General features: G+C 36.5%; 1 protein-coding gene across 1 annotated transcript in view; it reads left to right on the top strand.

Annotated features, from left to right (window-relative positions):
* Usp25 (ubiquitin specific peptidase 25) overlaps positions 1-21950 on the top strand; it is a 105513-nt gene that overhangs the window by 59853 nt on the left and 23710 nt on the right. Inside the window, exons 10-17 of the mRNA XM_028757207.1 lie at positions 1959-2107; positions 5284-5411; positions 5718-5813; positions 6968-7129; positions 7685-7911; positions 11008-11078; positions 12578-12806; positions 14419-14619. Of these exons, the coding sequence (XP_028613040.1) occupies positions 1959-2107; positions 5284-5411; positions 5718-5813; positions 6968-7129; positions 7685-7911; positions 11008-11078; positions 12578-12806; positions 14419-14619 (1263 nt within the window). The remainder of the gene's footprint in view (positions 1-1958; positions 2108-5283; positions 5412-5717; positions 5814-6967; positions 7130-7684; positions 7912-11007; positions 11079-12577; positions 12807-14418; positions 14620-21950) is intronic.

The following is a 21950-nucleotide window of genomic DNA, read 5'->3' as shown; positions in this document are numbered from 1 at the left end:
CTTCCTTCCTTCCTTCCTTCCTTCCTTCCTTCCTTCCTTTTTTCTTTATTTCTTTGTCTTCTCATGCTTCTCATTCTCTGAGAAATATCTTTCCAATTTTCAACTATTTTGAAGCCTGCAACGTCTATCCAACACTCTGAATTCAACTCCAACATCTTAATTTCTTTTTAGAAGAAATTCATTCCCTCTGTATGAGCAATTCAGATTTCATTAGCTCTACTTATTCACACCTTCACCACAACCTTTCCCTCTTTCTCTTTAGAAACTAAGAGTATGGCCGCAGCATCCCTTCATGCTCTGAGCTCTGGGTCTCATGCTCTTAAGTAGCTTTATTTCATTCACTCCCCTTTCAGAATCCTTAACTTCTTCCTTTCCCTTGTAGTTCACCTCAGTATTTCTATGTGTTCTGCTACTTCATATCACAGAAATTAAAAAGAAAAACACTAATTCCTACTCAAAAGTTTGCCCCTTGTAGTAAAGAGGTAGTTTCACCAGATTACGTTTTTTCTTTTTTTAACACACCTTGCTGTAGTTGCTAGCTCCACAATTCTGAAAAAGGTAGACTTTGAGAAGTTGTGGATTTTCTACCTATGAGCAAATTCACAAAATCCAGTTTAGGGATCGACTTTTCTTTTTATTTATCTTGTCTCTTCCTTAAAAACAAATTTCTCTGGACTTTGGGACACTACATTCATTTTAGAAGGGGTGTGTGTGTGTGTGTGTGTGTGTGTGTGTGTGTGTATGCCTGTGCATGTTTCTTATTGTATGTAAAGGTAGGTTCCACAGGGTTTGGTATAATCTCTTTTCCTTTTCTTCCAGTTCCCTAGGCAGTCATATTCACCATTGTGATATCGAACTATTAGAAATGAAGGAATTAGAAAACTGTCATACTGAACTTTTGAAATGAAAATCTCCCAGTCACTCTGCATCAGTGACTTTTACTGCTGCAGAACAGAGAGGGAAAGAGTTCTAGACTTATGCATTCAGTCCCGGGAGACCATGCATTGTCCATGGGAGGAACATGGGACTTTCTAATCCTCAACTTTCTGTTGTGCTATCTGCATCCTGTGTACAACCTGCCACTTGGCTCTGTTCATGTTCCATGTCATATATTAAGTGTGTGTGTGTGTGTGTTTCCACCAAAGCAAGCCCCAGGGCTTGTGATTCTATGCCTTCATGGATATGACTGCTCTGTGTTTCTATTTTGCTGAATACAGTTCAAGAAAATTATAAGTAGGACTGGAATATGTTATAAATCTTAACCCCCACCAAACTATATTACATCCATAAGATGTTCTTATCTTTCTTTGGTTCCTTAAACATGCCAAGTTTTGGAGCCTTAATATTATGACTTTGCTGTTTCTTAGCCAAGAATGCTCCTCAGTCCAACAATCTGGCCTAGTTACCTTCTACTCACTCTTCAAGTTCAAATCTCAGGTTAAATGTCAATTTCCTGTCTTCATTGCCCTACTTATCCATTCCTAACACTAGGTTAGCTCTTTTATACTCTTATCTATAACAATTGTCCTACTGAATCATTAGTTGGTTTATGACAAATGGGTGTCTGTGATGCCTTCTAATGTAGCTGAATTACATACACACACACACACAAGTTTATGTGTGCATATATACACACATCCTGTGTTAGCTCAGTGTCTTATCTTTAGAGCTCATATACATATGAGTTATAATTACTGTCTGGCTACGTGTGAATGTATGCACATGCATTTTATGTATGTGTCAGTGGAAAGCTCTCCTTATCAATTATCATACATGCATATGTATGTATGTGTGCGAATGTGTGTGTGTGTGTAGGAAAGTTCTATTCACCCATTTTTCTCTGGAGCACAACTCTTTCAGGTTTGGGAAAGAATCCATACATACTATATAAACACTTATTTTTGTAGCTGAAAAGCCAAGTTGAAGAACATTAATTAACTTCTCCAACCATCCTATAGGAAAAAAATTTGAAAACACTGAAATGTTTGGTCAGTATCCACTTCAGGTCAATGGATTCAAAGACCTGCATGAGTGTCTGGAGGCTGCGATGATTGAAGGGGAGATCGAATCCTTACACTCGGATAATTCAGGAAAATCAGGCCAGGAGGTGAGTCCGCCATGTCTATTATCCTCTTCTTTCCCGTTCTCTTTTAAATGGCCTAATGCAAGGTTAAGGTTCTGATCACATCACTGAGAATGACAGACAAAATATTCAAAAATATAGTTGTATTTAATAACCTAAGACACATTTCTGAAACTTGGACAGAATATCCGATATGTCATTTATGTCAGATTCTAATCTCAAAAGTTTTTATCTCTCTTTATTCTTTGACTTGTTGTCCATTTTCAGGACATTGTTTCATGTTTTATGATTTCCCATTAAAGTAGTGGTCATCAGCAGCATGGTAGTCAACTCAAAAATGAAAAACTCCTGTTAGTTTCTACCTAAGCTAACGTTCACCCATGGTTCTGTATAGTAGCCCCCGTTTCTACAGAGCAGACATGTCTGTTCTTATGAGATTGCTATTTGATTGCATAAGGTAAAATGGAAGATGCTACGTTTCTGTGAAAGAACTGACGTTAATACTCCCCAAACCCGCTTATCTACATGGCTGATTTAGTTTCCAAAGTCAACAGTTTCCTTCTCCCTTTGGTACCATCGATGTATTCATCCATCTGTATCCACCTGTTGCACCTGTTGGAGAAGATGCACACTACTATAGAAGCCAGCACAAATCATTGTCTTCCAAATCAGCCACTGTGAAGTGATTGCTGATTGATATCTGGACATATGTTCCATGTATGAGGATATATGGATCTTCACTGCATTATTTCCTGTTACATTTTTAGTGGACAAGACAGTGACAATTTCAAATCGAATCACATAATTTACATAAAATTTTATAGTTACTGTGCATCTGCTTAATATGTACAAAATGATGCTGAGCTATTGGTGCATGCTTTTAATCCCAGTATTACAAAAGATGAGGCAAGAATCACTAGTTCAAGGCTAGCCTGGGGTCCATACAGGATTTAAGACAGCCTGGCCTTTGAGACCCTTTGACCACTTTTCCTTCCCATACCCAACACAAAAGAAGCATTACATGGTAATGTTAATTTATAGTTAGTAAGAAATGAGTACTTGTTTGGGGGGAATAAATTAATATATTTTGCTATATAAAATTCTATTTATATGCAACTATACTTAAACCACTAATAGTTCAGGGCTAGGCACAGAACTAGTGATTCCTTAAAGTGAATTTAAGAAACTTTTTTTATCTTGTCCTCATGAGCTGTAGACCGAGATAATGCCATCTTTTCACCTTATACTAGAGCAGAAGTGACTGTGGCTAATGGAGAAAATGTGTTACAAGTACAGGCATGCTACCTAATGTTCTGTGAGCGTCTTTTCGTGAGTTACAGACGCTGTGCAGAAGACTCTATCACAGTTTGGGTCACCTTACTTTTCTCAGCCATTGAAGGTTCTCATCAGTTAAAATGTGTCTCAAATTAGTTGTAAAGATGGTATTTAAAGCATTGAGGTAAAATAAGGAAAAACTATACTTGCCTGTTTATGTGTCACAAAATGGTGTGTGGAAGATTATCCTAAGTAATCACTCAGAAGTTTGTTTATGAAATATCAGAGACAATGTTTTAATTTTTACCTAACTTTAGATATGGTAAAGAAGTCAAGGGTAAAGGCTGGAGAGATGTCTTTAAAGTTAGGAGCATGCGATGCTTTTCCAGTTCTGAGTTCAGTTCCAAGCTCCCATGTCAGGAGACTCATCCACACTTGTCACTCTGTCTCCAAGGGATCAATCCAGTGTTTTCTGATGGACTGTAGGCTCCATGTCAAACACAGACATGAGCAAAGACATGGACAGCGTCAAAGACTCAGGCACATACACATAAATAAAAATGAACATAAATCTTAAAAAAGAACTTTGCCAGCCAGGCAATGGTGGCGCATGCCATTAATACCAGCACTTGGGAGGCAGAGGCAGGCAGATTTCTGATTTCAAGGCCAACCTGGTCTACAGAGTAAGTTCCAGGACAGCCAGGGCTATACAGAGAAACCCTGTCTCTAAAAACCAAAACAAACAAACAAACAAAACCAACAAAACAACAAAATCTACACCACATGCTATCATGTGACTTTTCTCTTTTACATCTTTAAATGCTTATTATGTTAGGTTTTGTTGACTCTTATAAATCATGTTTTTTATATTTTAACGGGGAAAACCTTACTCATCTTCAATTCAACCTCTGTTTAGCCAGCAATCATTAGTGTTTGGAGAGGAAGAATGAGCCACACATAGGTATTTACTTTTAGTAGCTTTATTTGGAGACAAGTGCCACCATCAAGATTCTATTCCAGTCCATTTTCCTCAGCCTGCCATGTTTATTCCTGTATTAAGTTGGTGTGCACTCACTGAAGGGTGTTTGGTACCACTTTTTGTCACTGGAAGCTATTATACCTGTAATGTGGCTTCCAATACCTTTAATAGTCTCTTGTGCACAGCTTATAAATATAAATACTTAAAAATATTTATTATTTTACTCCTCTGAAATTGTTGGCTTGTGAATGTAAATATTCATCTCAAAACAAATAGTATCCTTTTGTAAAACTTAAAATTGTTACATGAAAACAAGCTTTTTAAAAATGTTAAATTTCATGGTTCATTAAACAGCTGCCAATTTTTTGTGTGTGAGGGGCGAGTGGGTAGGACACACTTAGAGCACTAAGAAATTTAACTCATTAATCACTAGTTTGTATTTGAAAGTTTTTACAAGTATAAAACTTTGTTTGCTTATGAGAAGTCTTTATCATAAATTAGTATAATGTGTAGTTGTAAGATTCAAGGTAAAAATGGGAAGAAAAAAGAGAGAAAATAGGAAGATAATGTTTTTTACAATTTTAGGATGAGAACAGTGAGCATTTGTACCAGATAAATATTTTTTACCTTTCAGTCAAGTCATGGATTTGATAATCTTTTTGGTTCCAAAGAAGTCGAGGCTCTAGAGTCCTTTTCTCCGAGTTAGAATTTGGAATGTTGCAACTGAGGAAGAAGAGCAGTGTATAGATAAGTTTCCCTTTGTCCTCTAATGTGGACAAAGGCTATGGGCACTTCAGACAGAAGTTCAGCTTTAAGGAAGCTGTCATAGTCCCTCTGTGTGCTGTCAGCACAGTGATGTCAGCTCCAGGATCATACCCTGTCCTTAAAACTGTGATGGAGACACCTGACCGAGGCTGACCAAGTGTCTGTTGTCATTTTCTTTCAGCATTGGTTCACTGAATTGCCACCTGTATTAACATTTGAGCTCTCAAGATTTGAATTTAATCAGGCATTGGGAAGACCAGAAAAAATTCACAATAAACTAGAATTTCCCCAAGTTTTATATCTGGACAGGTATGTTTTCTAAAACATGTGGTAGGTTTGCAACTGTTCAGCGAGCGAGGGAAGGGTAATTGTATAATAAAATTGTTATTTCCTTCAAGCTAAGGTTTACTGATATGTGTCTTATTATTTGTTAAGGGAATATGTTTAATTTTTCTTATAAATACATAGCTATAAATGTAAATATATTAATTGTTAAAATATTTTTGTGTTTTATATCTAATATCTTATAAAATTTGTAGTGATAATTGATTTAACATCATACTGGTTTCCAAGATACTGGAAACACTAATAATGGATAATTCTTTTCCTCGATAGGTATATGCACAGAAACAGAGAAATAACAAGAATTAAACGTGAAGAGATCAAGAGACTTAAAGATTACCTCACAGTGTTACAACAGAGATTAGAGAGGTATTTCAGCCTTCATGAAATTATGGCACGAAAGCATGTGCCATAGATTACCTACCTAGATTACTAATTTTCAACATGCTTCGGGTAACTTAAAATGTATATGATGCATATAGTCATTATGGATTGAATTTTGATGAACTATTTTAGAAGTTAGATGGCATCCTTAGTAGGCTGTAGATAATTATTTTAGAAATTTAAATTAAAGATGTGATTATCACCAGCTTGTTCCCCGGGTGCTGTAAGAGGAAGTACGGAGGCTAGCGCAGAGCAAGGGGTTACCTGGATTGAAAGGAGTGGCAGCTGAGTAACAGGATTCAAACTCTTCCTGCCCTGGCCTCCCAAGCTTCACACAGTGAATCACTCAGGAAGAAGCTGGGCAGTGAAGGGAGGGTGTGCACCCCATAGAAGTGTGCTCAGAGTGAGTGGGTGCTGTCACCTACCCTATGGGAGGGGCTGTGTGTGCATATATTCTTCCAAGTCACAATTCCGTCACGTGTGGAATGTGGGTGCCGTGCAGGCAGGCAAGTCTACAGGCTGAAATAAATGCAGTGTGCCTAATCCCAGTTGGTGACCTACAACTTTCTGAGTTATGGTTTTTTTTGTTTTTGTTTTTTGTTTTTTTTTTTTGGTTTTTAGAGACAGGGTTTCTCTGTATAGCCCTGGCTGTCCTGGAACTCACTCTGTAGACCAGGCTGGCCTGAGTTATGTTTAATTTGCCCATTAATAACAAAATGTTGAGTGTGAACATATATTTTCAGTGAGTTTTAGTCTTAATAAGTAACACCACGTGTACAGAGAGTGTTCACTGGGTAAAAGATGGTACACGGGACTGCCTTGACCCTGCAGTCTGAGTGCATGACTCAGAGATGAAGATGTCTCAAGTGGTCCTGACTTTGTTTTCCCACTGGGGCACAGTTTGGAATGGCGTTGTAGGTGCGGCCATACATATGACTTGAGATTTTGACAAGCTTTCCAGTCCTTCCTTCTGAGAACATTTAGTCCATTTCTTGAATGTATATTTAGTTTCACCTTCTTTATGAGAAAAACAAAGTGGGTTTCATTGGTATCTTATTGATGTGGTCTTATTTTATAAGACTTAAAGCCACAAATTATTCTGACAATATAGGTAAAACATTTGTATATTTTCTTACTAGATATTTAAGCTATGGTTCCGGTCCCAAGAGATTCCCATTGGTAGATGTTCTACAGTATGCATTGGAGTTTGCCTCCAGTAAACCTGTTTGCACCTCTCCTGTTGATGATATAGATGCTAGTTCCTCAACGAGTGGCTCCATACCCTCACAGTCATTACCAAGGTAACGTTTCCCCACACAGCAGGCTGCTCTGTTGCCTGTATCCTGTAATGGACTCAAACTTGGTTTTATAAAGTTATATGCTGTTGTGATTAACTTCAAGAAACCCCTTTAAAAAGTGGGTCAACTTAGCAACTTATTCCTTATCATTTCAGTAGGTCTGTGTTTATCTGTTAGAATCTATATATTTTTCTCTGGTCAGAATTATACTTTGCAAAGTTTTGGTTTCTAGTTTCTGAATGTCTTAAAATAAGTCAATAATGCTTTTAGAGTAGAATTTGTTTCTGGTAATGCAAGTTGGTATTAGGGAGAGATGTTTAGTTAGAATATGCATTAGATTTTCCACTTAAAAATAAAAAGGCATTCTTACTTTTAAGCCACAATTTCAATCTCATAAGATTTTATTCTTCCTGTACTAAAGGTCTCATCAGGATATTTGATCAGTTCATGTATTCCTTAAAATCATTTCCTCTTGAAATTGTGAGGGACTTGGATGCTGTCTGTATATTTGGCTTCAGTTTGGAAGTTTAACCAGCAGTGTATGCTTTGAAACCACAGCACAACAGAACAGCAGGGAGCCCCTGCTTCAGACCTGCCCAGCTCATCACCTGCATCAGGTGCTGCTCTGTCTTTGAGGTCAGTGATCCACAAGCCCTTCACTCAGTCTCGGATACCTCCAGATTTGCCCATGCATCCGGCACCGAGGCACATCACAGAGGAGGAACTGTCTGTGCTGGAGAGCTGTTTACATCGCTGGAGGACAGAAATAGAAAATGACACACGAGGTAAGAAGCTCACAGAGCGTGGCTGCTGTTGCTTCAGATGATGTTGTATAGTGATAGGGAAAATCCTTGGATTTCATTTTAAACACTTGTATTGTTTCCTTTTTTCTTTCTTTTTTTTTTTTTTAATCTTTTCTGAAAAGATTTTATGTCAGAGACACTGATCTGACTCTCCACTTTTTTGCTATTAGTGTCAGATTCAAAGGGACCAAGAGGGTTTCCGCATATTACTTAGCTGATTAATGATGTAACAGATGGTCTGATTTGCCAGTTTAATGTTCTAAATTTATATCAAACTGATATTCACAGCTACTCCATTGGGGAAATGTCATAGAACCTCAGAATTTGTACTTATTGGTTCTGAACTCCATCTGATGCTTGCATAATGAAGAGGGGAAACCTGTTTTCCTTTAGGTGTAACCATTTAAAAGTGAATTTTTATTTCTTTTTGTACCTGGAGGTTTAATCATGCTAGAGAAGCTGAGCCCCATCTCCAACCTCATGGTTTAATCTAGTCTAAGAGATTTATACATATGATCCACGGACCCAGAACCAGCTTATATAAGATTTTCAGGAAGTATGCATCAAAATAAGACTTTGGTATATAGGAGTGTATATGGATGAACACACGTATTGCTAAGCTACCATTCTTTCTTGATAGATTTGAATTCATTTCTTTAACCGTTAAAATAAGCCTTTTGATTTTAACAAAATAATACTTCATGGTAGATTATATTATAGTTCTTTTCACATGTCAAAATATACCTTACTAACTCATAACTTCAGCTACCAGGAATATAAAAATTGTAATTTTATATTGAAAGCATGAAGTTACATTAAACAGCACTAGCTGTCTTAAAGATAGCCAAATTGATTCTTTATAGATAAGTATGCATAAAGACCAGTCCGATTTAATAGAGTAAATACTTGAGTTGTTAGCCTTAGTAACTAGAGAGTTTATTTTAATATTGTTCATATATAAAATAACTTTTAATATTAAAACTTGCCTACATTAATTAAACATAGTTTAGTTATATAATAGTTAATAATAGTTTATTGAATGCTGTTTTGAGTATTGAATAATTCCCTTCTGGACATGGCAGACTGTATTCATAATTTTATGTTCAGAAGGGTGGATGCTGATAAGCTTTTAACAGTCAGGTACTGCACAAAGGGAGAAAACAAATGTTTGAAATAATATTAAAAGAAAACAGACACATGGAGGTTAATGACCACAGGCATGGGGGAGGAATCAAGTTCCTCTTGGTCACTTAATTCATCGTAGCATGAATAACTAAGTAAAATGTATTTTCAAATGGACAAACTTGTGGGTCCTTACCTGGAAGAGGAAGGGAGCATGGTGAAGTCTCTATCGGTTATTTGTGATGGAGGACCCTGGGGAACATTCATGTCTTAAGATTCTATGCATATCGTACTGTGGAGCAGGAAAGACTTACTTAGGATTCTTGCTTTCTGTGTTTAATTCTTATTGAAACAACATACTAGCATGGCTACATAGTAGCATTGATTTTTTACACTATTATATAGTATTCCAATGCAGGAATAACATTTAATATTAATGTATTAACTGTAGAAAGTGTTGGCCTATTACATATATATGCATATACATTACACATATATGTGTGTGTATAATATTCTTAAATAAATAAAAGTACCATTTTTCAGCTAAAGTATATGTTTTAAAATTTTGAATGTTTTAAAATAGTTTTGTGTGAGAGAGAATACTCTCAGGATACTACCAAACCCTAAGTGTACTTTATTTACTCTTGAGTAGTCTGGTAGGCAATAAATGACATTTCAGTGTCTTGATTTACTTTACCTTCATTATGAATACATTGATTGTATTTTTAAATGTCTTATTTATCTAGTTTTCCTCTTTTGTAAACATTTTTGGACATTTAATATGTACCAAGACCAAATATATATTACTGATTCCCTATAATAACTTGTGAAGCAGTTATTATTTTTTATAGTAAGAAATTTTTCTAATTTTTATTTCTTAAAAGAAAACATACTCAGTTAGACATTAGTCTTTTTGCCTAAAGTGCATGCTATGGATATTACTTTTCTAGTTTGTCATTTGGCCTTTATGCTGGTTTTTTATTTACTTTTGTTATATTTTTTTAATTTTAAATTTTCTGTCTGGGTGATTTGCTTCCATGTATGTTGGTACATCATTGTGTGCAGTGCCTGTGGAGGCCACAAGTGGGCATCAGACCTCTCCCCAAGATTACATTTAGGGAACCACCATGTGTATGCTGGGAATTGAACCCAGGTCCTCTGGAAGAGGAACTAGTGCTCTTAATCACTGAACCATCTCTGTAGTACCTTGTTTTGTTTTTATGATGTTAATTAAAGTTTTAGATGTTTGAAGCTCTTACATTTATCCTTTATAGTTTCTTAATTTTCTATCAGCCTAAAATAGGTCTTTCCAGAGTCTGAAGTTACTTTTTATAGTCACCTCTTCTGGTTTCTTCCTGAGTCTCTTCAACTGATTAGCAGTATGTTATGATTCTGTGATATTTTAATGTATTGATATCATTAGTTACATTATTCAGATTTAAAAATTTTGAACTATGTAGTTGAGAACTCCCATTCTTTGAAGACTTTTATAGAATTCTTTTTTACTATAAGTAGAAATATGGGAAATAGAAGTTCCATAGTATATTCTATTTTCCTTGCCTATTTTAGTGTTCTAGTCAAATACACATACAGAGTCAATTTTTTCTATAAATTCTCAGTCAATTTTTTCTATAAATTCTCTACTACACTCTACATGTACAGGTTGGTGAGCGTTAACATTTCTTGAAACCTTTGTGTAGAAACTTGAATACAGTTTGGTTTTCTTGGCTCTGCATATTTCCTAGCTGAGTTGTTTCATTTTCTCATGTTATTAACTTTCTTTGTTCTGAGCAACATCTCATTTCACACAGACTACAATAATAGCACCTTAAAGAAACCTTTTCCTCCTCGCTTGTGTGGTCATAAAAGAAAGCCCTTGGTCCCCCTCTTATTAGTCTCAGTAGAAATCCAGGTGACCTTATCATCCATCCATTGAGTGCCGTCTTATATCCGTAGATCTGCAGGAAAGCATATCCAGAATCCATCGAACAGTTGAACTTATGTACTCTGACAAATCCATGATCCAAGTAAGTGAACCTGAGCTGCCGGTCCCTGTCACTCTGTTGCCACCCTCCAGTTCACCTGTGCACTATTTGTAAGGATTGTTTTTAATTCTGTGTATGTTTTTGTGTGTGTTGGTGTCCTGGGAGGCCAAAGGTGTAGGATGACTTTAGAGCCAGAGTTACAGGCAGTTGTGGACCGCTGGACATGTCTGCTGAGAACAAGTTCCAGTCCTCTGGAAGAGCAGCGGGTGCTCTTGACTGCTGAGTTATCCTCCCATCCTCACCTTCATGCTGTTTATCTCACACTAATTCTTGGTACATGTTTTGTCATATATCTTGGATACATTTTATTATAACAAGCAATATTCTTGGTATCACAGTATAAACTAATGAGAAAAAAATTTCTGACAACATTTTATGACAGATTTTCTTCACGATATACCTAAGTTACTCTTTTTAAAAAATCTACAATAAAATTTACAAGCAATTTTCCAAGCATATTAATTAAGAAAAAAATAAATCCATGGGGAAAATATATGACCATTTAGAGGTAAATAATTTGGGGAGAAACTCTGAAGCCCAGTTAAGCTTTTAACTTCTTTCCCGGTGTGGTAGCATTTAAAGCCAGCACTCAGGATGCTGAGGCAGGAGATACATGTGGGAGGCAGGCCAAGGACGGTTGCGTTAGTAACAAACTGTTTCCAGAGAGCAACAAACAGGAAAGCTTACTCTGGATGTACATGGATTATGTAGACTGGTTTTTTAGCTTTAGTGAAGACTGAGAGAAACTGAATAAATGTTCACTGTAACTCCTTTGTTCAGTGCACGGAAGTAGTGGGCTAGCCACCAGCATGCATAATCTATTTTCAGTTTTGAAAATTACTTTCTCTTACACGTTTTGTAAATATTTTTGTTTATTTGATTTCCATGGATTTTTCTCCCTAAATAATTTTGCATGTTTTGTTTGTTTGTTCTGTTGTTTTCCTCAAAAACTTTTTTAAATTATAATTTTTAATTGGCTGTTTTATTTATTTCCATTTCAGATGCCATCCCCTTTCCCCATTTCTCGTGTCTAGAAACCCCCATTCCATCCCCCCTCCTCCTATTTGCTTTTATACCATTTTAATTAATTCAAGTACTAAGGTCAGTTCTAGGTTGAGGAACTAGCAACATAATAGATGCAAATAATCAAGGAATAAGCTAGACATTGGTCAAGGACAAGGAAATAGGCTTCAGGCAGGAATCTGACATTAGGCTAGAACAAAGAAGTAATTTCAGGCAGGAATCTAAATCTTAGGCTAGAACAAGGAAGTAGGCTTCGGACATGAAAATGACTTTGGGCTAGGACAGGGAAGTTGGCTCAGATATTTTGATCATCCTCAAAAACTTTAATCCCAGTGACTTTTATCTTATTTAAAAAATGTGTCCCAGCTTTCCTCATATAGGTAGCTTTCAGGTGTCCTTGGGAAATGGTTTCCTAGAATGTATAATTCAATTCAACTTTGTTTTTCTTTCCATAACAGGTCCCTTACCGCCTCCATGCTGTCTTAGTTCATGAAGGCCAGGCTAATGCCGGCCACTACTGGGCATACATCTTTGACCATCATGAGAGCCGGTGGATGAAGTACAATGATATTGCTGTGACCAAGTCATCATGGGAAGAACTAGTGAGGGACTCTTTTGGTGGTTATAGAAATGCCAGTGCATACTGCTTAATGTACATAAATGACAAGGCACAATTCTTAATACAAGGTAAGACGATGGCCCACCATCCTTGGTATTTAGAGATGACTTTTTGTTTTGTGTGTATGAGTATTTTACCTGCATCTATGCAAATGCACTGTGCAAGAGCCTGATGCCTGGTCCCCAGAAGATAGGAGTGGATCCAGAGTCAGAGATGGTTGTTGTGAGCCACCATGTGGGTATTCGAGAGCAGCAAATGGTCTTAATTGCTGAGCTCTGTTCAGCCCCACAGTGTGGTGTTTTGAGTAAGGACTTTTCGGTGATGATTTGGCTGTGTGATGAATTCAGGGACGGTGGAGAATTCCATTAAGAAGTACTCATGAGAAGCTGGAATGAGGAGGTAATACAAGCTAAGCTGGACTACAGTAATGGGACCTGCATAGGGCAATCACATTGTATGTACTCACAGTTAATAATAAACAGAAATCGGAATGTCTTCCTCCATACTTAGAGCTCCTTAGTAGCTTCAGCTACAACATTGGCTGGCTTTTGACACCTGAGTCTAGCACAGAGGGCGTTTGTTTTCTGGCCTCTAACATTTGCTCCAGTCTCATGCCCTTTGTCCATTTTGTACTTTGCATACATTACTGACATTTGAGCTTCATGCCATCTCCTCTTGCTTTTTTTTTAATATACGTTCCAAACATCAGTTCAGGTGTTCTCAAAAGCATATTTCAGGGCAGGAGAGATTTCTCAGTGGTTAAGAGCACTGACTGCTCTTCCAGAGGTCCTGAATTCAATTCCCAGCAACCACATGGTGACTGACAACCATCTGTAATGGAATCTGATGCCCCCTTCAGGTGTGTCTGAAGACAGCTACTGTGTACTCATATACATAAAATAAATCTTTTTTTTTAAAAATAAACCTATTTCTTCCATCAGACAATTGTGTATTTGGTTAGGCTTGAACACTGTAATCTCTGCCTCAAAGCCAAAATCCCTGTGACAATATTGGCTGTAGCCATTTTTATTTAACCAGTGGTTTTAAATTAAGGAACAAGGTTTGCATATCAAAAGCTTGTAACTGTGAGAATTCATTCATAGGCCTAGACCTTTGCGTACAGAATGTAGCATTACAATACATAGCAACAGACCGCACCTCAACAGTGTAAGCTGACTATTTAAGTACTAGTTACGTGTTAGAACACCTTGCTGTAATGATAAACTCTTTAGTTTATGTGATTTTATGTTGTATTTCACCCCTTAACATGAAAAACATTTTAGTTCTATTTTGAGCTTAACAAAGTTAGGAGTTACTTGTTACTTTGGTGAAAAGGTAGCTTCTAGCATATGCAGAGGTCGGATGTTGTCTTATAATAACAAAAGGGAGGTGATGTCCATGTTAGAATCACAAGACATTTTAGTTAATTTCATATTGTAACTCTTTGCTACTCTTGAGACTCTAGAAACTTGTCAGAAACCTTAGAGTCATTTTCAAGTAATTATGACTTTGAGCACTTTAAGACTATTTAAGAAAATGTAGGTAATACTGTTTGATATGATAACTGTATATAATAATAGTGTATATTTTATATTCCACTTGAAATGCATTCTATTTTGAACTTTGCATTTTTCCTTTAATTCTTCATTTTATACTAGTTTTTGAAATGTGATTTTTCAGAGGAGTTTAATAAAGAGACTGGTCAGGCCCTTGTTGGAATGGAAACGTTGCCTCCAGACTTGAGAGATTTTGTTGAGGAGGACAACCAGCGCTTTGAGAAGGAGCTGGCAGACTGGGACACACAGCTCGCCCAGCGAGCACTGCAAGAAAAGCTCCTAGCTGCTCAGAAACTGAGGGAAGCGGAGTCCTCTGCGACCACAGGTTTGTCCATCTATTAAGTTATATTTTATCATCGAGTAATCACATTGATTTTTATTGTGTCTTATTATAAAATTTGATCACTGATATGCACAGTGGTAGGACCCTTTGTTCTACACCCAATTTTTTTTTTTTTTTTAAAAAAAAGCTGAATGATGTTAGTCAAAGTAAACATTTAAAACTCTTCCGAGCTAAAAATGGTGTATGGGCCATTAACGTTGGCACACGTAAGAAGTCAGAGCATGAGGTTTAGCTATAGTCATGTATGAAGAAGCAGTAGAAGTTAGCAGATGTCTAACTATCACGGTGACCACAGGCCATACCTTTCTTGTTCGCTATAGACAGCTAAGATTCCTCTCTGTGCTTTGAGTCACCCATCCTCCTTTTGGCTGGAAGCAGTAATAACTGTGATTAGGAAAGACACAAATGGGCCTTTCAAAGTCTATTAGGAAATAACTCTCAACAGACAATACTAATAGACTCATAGTTATTGTGTAATAACTGGAATAGCAATCCAGTTAGATTTTTTAAAAAATTGAGATTACAAAACAGAATTGGGAATATAGCTCAGTAGTGAGGTCCATGTGATCAATACCCAGTTTTTAAAATGAGAGAATAATTTTAGTCAAAAATAAACATTTAAAACTATTTTCCAAGCTAAAAATTGTATATAGACCAATAAAAGTGGCAAATGTATGAAAAGTATAAATACTAGAAACTGTAATTCTTAAATATTACCGGATAAAATCATTAAAATATTCAATATAAATAATAAATTCAACAGTGAGATTTTAGGAAAATTGAAGGTAAAATGTTTTTTAACTATTTTTATAAAAATTAATTACAGATTTATCTTAGGACCATTCATTAATTGCTCTGAAAGTTCGATTTTTTTCTGAACTGGATAGGGAATTGAGAAAATAAAAAGTACACCTAGATAAATTCTGCAGATTAGGGGAAAAAAGAGGGCTACTCATGTCTGTCTGTCTCTCTTTACTCCGACTGCGCCTTTATCCCTAACTCATGCCCCTTGCCCAGGATCTGTGTGTTCTCTTCTTAGTTTTCAAGGAATCATTGGTAGGGGGTTGCTTGCTTCACTTCATCTTTCACAGAGATATTTCAATATAGCATTACCTGTGTGGGCTTTAGCTTTCTAATTCTGAATATTAAACAGAATTACTTTTTTGGTAGGAAGTATGTACTAGCCCATTACAGCATTGTGACCGATGCAGGCATGCACAGGTCTGTACAGATTTATAACTTCGTTTGAAATACATTGAACAGTTAATGTGTTCATACTGAAGAAGCATATGATTTAGAGGCTCTAAATGACCAAGATAAAGTATTATACCAACAAAAAGTCCAGCATTTTGGTATATAAGGATCATACGCTCTGTGTGACCATACAGTGCTGTTAGTGGCAAGTGAGCTTTCCCTTGTGTGCAGGACAGTACATCAGTGGGTTCCTTGGAGAGCATGAGAGAACTGTAGAGTTACAACATTGAGCTTCAGTAGCTACCAAGGGGTTTCTTGGCTCCAATTTGTTCTTTTTGTTCCTGTCTGTTTTTTTAATTTCCTCCTTGGTCTTTTGTATAAATCATTCGGATCACTTCCTAGAGTTTGGCCTAGGTGATATTTGCATGCTCCATTCACATGTGAGGTTTTTCTTTTTTTTCTTACTAGTAGGGGGCAAGGGCTGCATAATTGACCCAAGTGATAGAATCTAAGTGTGCTGGCACAGTGACTCTCCATTTATTAACCTTCAACATGATTCTTGAACCTACATCAATGATATTCTTGATTAACCTACATTTTGTGATACCAAAACATAAAATTTCAGACATTCTTTGCCTCTGTATCTTGTCTTTTTAAAATAAGACTCTAAATTTAAGGCTAGCATTTTATTTCCATGTTAAACTAATATACATTCTTTGTTAATCTTCCAGTCCACCACACTGTCATCTTATTTTCCTCCATGACAAAGGTCTTGTCTCTGTGACCCATGCCCTGTCTTTGTGATCTTTCTCTCCTACCAAGGAAAGATGTTTTTGATGTTTTGAAATTTTAAAAATTCAGCGAGAATTCTTGAATGCATATTTTCATGTTTCTTTTTAATGTGTAAAATAAACTTGAGAATAATGGAGATAGATATTTTTGTGGGGAGCCAAAGAATATAAATCTATAGGTCACATACATCTCTTTACATGATTGTGCTAAGGTTTAAGAGCAGCTATATTGTAATAATAAGCTTTGCATTCTCTTTAAGAAGTGTGCTTTTTGTCTAAGTAGAAGCAGAATGTGCTGCATCTATAAACATGAAGAACAAGACTGAGAAGTTTTTACACACACACACACACACACACACACACATTGATGTTTCTTTTTTGAGAAGATGAATTCCTTTAGTCCAGGCTGATCTGCAGCTCTCAGCAATCAATCATTTAACCTCACCTTCTCAGGCTTGGGATTATTGGTGTTAGTATTTTAATACTGCAGAAGCTTATTCTCTGCTGAAGAGGAGTTCACATATCATAATAAGGCTAATATTTTATGGCAACTGTTTATCTCATCATTAGTACAAAAAATTTAACACTTTTACTACCTTTTTCTCTTTATAGTTTTCAATGTAAGTGATTTGTTTAGTTCTCTGTGATTTCCAGAATTTTAAAGAGACCTGATGCCTTAGTCTCTTCTGTGTGCCGTAGGATTATGGGTGACGAGGAGGAATAATGTAGGAAACACTGCCTAAATAATCCAACAGGGTGATTTTCCCTTTCTTCCTTGTGAGCTCTTCTAAATAAAGATTCAAGAAGTCAGCCAATTAAAGACCCTTATCTACTTAGTGATATTAGGATATACAACATTGATTATATTACTGTTTGTTGTTTCCTAAATCAAGTGGTGTTATTTTTCCACTACTATTCATTGCCCACAGAAGGGAAAATGACTGAGAAGCAATGAAAAAATGTTACTTGATGCATTTCCAGTTCCCCCATAATCCTGCCACTGCAAAGACAAGCCAATCCAAACACTCTGCTTTCGACTCCTGGCTAAAAGTTTCTTAAATCTGAAAGGAATTTCAGCAAGGATCTAGAGTATCCATTTTAAAAATCTTCAGGTAACTTTGAGAAGCTCCTCTTAAGCGTCACAGCTACATGTTGTTGTTATCTGACCCAAGATTCTAAAGCAGGGAATAATAGTTCCTAAATTCATATTCACTTGTTTTAACTCTCATCCAGAAAAGCTTTTCATACCTTACAATATGGCTAATTCCTAAGTTAGTATTTCACTTGTTTTAATCCTTATCCAGAAAAAGTATTTGATTCCTTACAACATGGGTAATATACTCAAATTCAAAACAAAGCAGAAAAAGAAACAAAATTACAGGTAGAAAACGATGCAAAAGTGGGTCAGAAATATATCCCAGAGGTTCATAAATGTATGCAAATGTAACAAGCAAATCCCCTCTTCAAGTCATTTCCATAAACTCAAGCTTGCAGGTTCAAAATAAGGGAAGCAAAGCAAATGTCCCCAGTATTGTCCTGTTCCCATATAGCAGGGTCTGGATGTTATCCATTTTATATCTGCATCAACACTTTAATGAACACTATATAGTAGATGGCCTTTGAATCCTTTCTAAATTGTATTTTTCCTCATGGAAATTTCAATAATGTCATTCCTAGTGTTCATCCTTAGTGAAGGCTTTTTAACAAACTAAAAATTACTCTTTTATAATTTCCTACATGAATGTAACATATGTAGATCATATCCAGCCCATCCCTTCACTCCTCATTCTCCCACCACCATGACTTCTTGTTTTCATAACCTACTGTGTCCAATTAGTACTATTCATAGGTGCATGCACATTGAACTCCATCTTCTAGAGAATGGGCAGAATACCAAGGCCTGCCAAATGGTAAACTATAACCTTGGAGAAGTAAGTTTTAAAGTATGCCAGGGAATGGAGAGATGGCTCAGCAGTTAAGAGCACTAACTGTTCTTCCAGAGGTCCTGAGTATAATTCCCAGCAACCACATGTTGACTCATAACCATTTGTAATAGGATATTTACTGGAACAAATTATCTAAGAGGAAGCATCTTAAGGGAGAAAAGATTCGATTTCCTGGCTCCCTTCCTTGTGTGCCTGGGGCTTGCTAGAACATCAGTGTACAGAGTGCACAGTGAGAACAAGCTACTTATTTTCTGCTGATCAGAAAGAGAAGAACAGGTAAAAGGGCTCCTCACAGTAGCCTTTAATGGTGTGTCCCATTGCTACTTGCTATAAGAAGACCACTTACTGGACTACCTCCCAAAAGCACCATCATCTCATGAACACATCTCCAACACATGAGCTGTTGGAAAACCTAACAACTAAACAATGATAGAAATCAAGAAAGACTTCCAGAAATAAAGGAAGCAAAAGAAATCACTCCTGGTCCTCCAAATCAGATTCCGAGGGATGCATTTGGGATGCATTAGTTTTGCCCATTAGATTCTTTCTATTTATAAGCACCTGCAGTAGTGTGAGGTTTATGTGGTTGCGTGGTTACTGTCATCATTTTGGAGCATAGTATGTTATAAAGTCAAACTTTCGTCCTCCTGATGGTATGACCTGATACAGAAATTGTCCATATGTCTGGCAACATGTGGATTTCTTGAAACTTTCATTCTAACAACTTAGTAAAAGAAAGGTCACTGAAAATGTTTCTTACTTAAGAATGTGTATTAAACCATTCTTTTTTATTAAAACAAAATTATTAGATTGGTTATGTCTTGAAAAAGAAAATGCCAAAGGAAAAGAAATCTTAATATCTTAATAGTGCTTACCTTAGGGTATTAGAAAACACATTTCTCTCTCTCTCTCTCTCTCTCTCTCTCTCTCTCTCTCTCTCTCTCTCTCTCTCTCTCTCTCTCTCCCTCTCTACCTTGTGCATTGACTGACTCTGGTTTCTCTTCTAGGACTACAAGGGACTGACAAGCTTGCCCCTTCTCTTACTGTAACCCTATTCTTCGTAGCTCTCACATGGAGGGGACTTTCCCACAACAGTGACATTGCTGAAGGGATTTATGACTTTGGATCTTTTAAGATCCTTTAATTATCACAAACTCTTTATGAATCCTTTCAAGATCACTTCAATCTATTTTCACTATACCAAGTTTCTATTACCCTTCCTAGGTTGTACTTAATTTTGACTGGCTTATTAATGTGATTTATGTCAGGATTTTTTATTAGTCTTTTATTGATCCTTAAAATGGTTTCTATAAACTATTTCTTCTGCCTGGATGCCCCTCATTTCCAAACCAATCTTGGGCCTATAAGTCTTTCAAGACACAAATTAGCTGTCAAATCTTTCAAAAATCTTTAATAGTCAGTACCATCCCAAGTGTATATATTGAGTCCATAGTTCATTCACAGAAAGTTAGGATATCACTACGTTTAATATATTATAAAAATGGACTGTAGATTCATCTTAATTTGTGAGAAATTAAAATAGTTGGAACATATAAATATTTATGTAAGGTAATTTTTTCTTCTAGCTAGAGAAAGTAGTTCTGGAAATGCTTAGTCAAAATCATTTAATATTACCCATAAAGATTTTGGAATCACATTTCTATATAGAAAATCATCTTGGCCCTCATGAACTATAGTGGATTTGACTATGTTAATCGAAAAGTTACTCTCACTCTTAGGCAACTTACTATTCCTATGTCTTGGACTGATAGTTAGACCAATGTCTGACCAGATTATTTTCTTTGCTCATATTTTGTTAAGCTTATTATTCTATCAGCCATTATTCTTGCCATATGGTGAAAAGATACTGTGCCAAACACAGGAAAATACTTTCCTAAGCCTTAAGCATAACACTTAAGGTTCCTGCAGGAAGCCATCCTGAAAGAGATGCCTCTCTAGTAACCTCCACTGCCTACGTCCTCTCCTCAGTAGAGACATTGAACATATCAGCGCCAAGCAAGAAATAGTGATACATGTAGGGAATTAACTTCTTTTAACTTCTGTCTTTCCTTAACACACATACTTTAAGCAATCTTCACTTCTGGTTTTCCTTATAGTAAAAATCACCTCCATCTCCACAATTACCCGTGAAGAAACTTGGAATTACCTTTGTGTTCAAGTTCTGATTCCTAATATGGAAATTACAAAATACTCTTTGTACCTCATCGCTTGTGTGTGCCTTTGCTGCTGCCTGTTACCGAGAGTGCAATCAGCTCATTTAGTATTGCTCAAGTAACTTATACTACTTGACCTCAGTTCCACTTTCTTTTCTTTTCTTTTCTTTTCTTTTCTTTTCTTTTCTTTTCTTTTCTTTTATTTTATTTTATTTTATTTTATATTTTTTTGCTCTGGTTCCACTCTGGCCCATAGGTTATGTTTATTTATTGTATGTAAGTACACAGTAGCTGTCTTCAGACACTCCATAAGAAGGCATCAGATCTCATTACAGATGCCTGTGAGCCACCATGTGGTTGCTGGGATTTGAACTCATGACCTCCAGAAGAGCAGTCAGTGCTTTTAACCGCTGAGCCATCTCTCCAGCTCCAGTTCTACTTTCTTTAATTCATTATTCAAAATACAGCAGTATGATTTTCTGTATGTGCTAGAGATAGAACTGAGAGACTTTTTTTTTGCATACCCGTCATGCTTTGCATAGTCCCTAATTCTTACCTGACAAACTTACAATGCTGCTATTGTGTTAGAACCTTTTCAATCTCTTGGTCAACTGAAAACATTGATAGCATTCAAGACTGTTAACACTTTGCTCACCACTGTCTTCTGGTAGTAACTTTGCTGTTTGCTGTGCTGTGTGTGATCTAGCTGGCTCTTTGTGTTTTCTGAGAGAAGGGGGGGGGAGAGAGAGAGAGAGAGAGAGAGAGAGAGAGAGAGAGAGAGAGAGAGAAATAGTGTCTGTTTTTGAAACTTGAAAGTCTATCTCCAGTGCCTCTAAATCTTTACCAAACAGTTCCACAAACTGAGGATCAAACAGTCAAATATATGAATTTATGGGGGTTCTCATTCAAACTATCCTTTGTTACATTTTTTTACAATTCCTTCAATTTTTAATTAGTGACTTTGTCCACAATGTATTTTAAGAGACGACATTACTGTTTATTTTGCTACTCCTGGAGACCTAGTACCTAGCCTTGTACCTGGCATACATGAGTTTAATTAAAATTTGTTGGTGAAATCAATGTCCATTAATGTATATTGAAATTATAGTACTACATTTTGAATGGAACACATTTTAATGATAAAAGTAGAATGTTAAGTGGGGGGCTGCCTGTAGCTCTGTTTTGTCTCAAGGGGTAGTTATTCAATG

This window comes from Grammomys surdaster, unplaced genomic scaffold (assembly GCF_004785775.1).
Source record: "Grammomys surdaster isolate TR1022 unplaced genomic scaffold, NIH_TR_1.0 126153, whole genome shotgun sequence".
NCBI classification, from domain to species: Eukaryota; Metazoa; Chordata; class Mammalia; order Rodentia; family Muridae; genus Grammomys; species Grammomys surdaster.
Note: the sequence above shows the minus strand (reverse complement) of the source record. Positions and strands in the feature narration are given on the sequence as shown.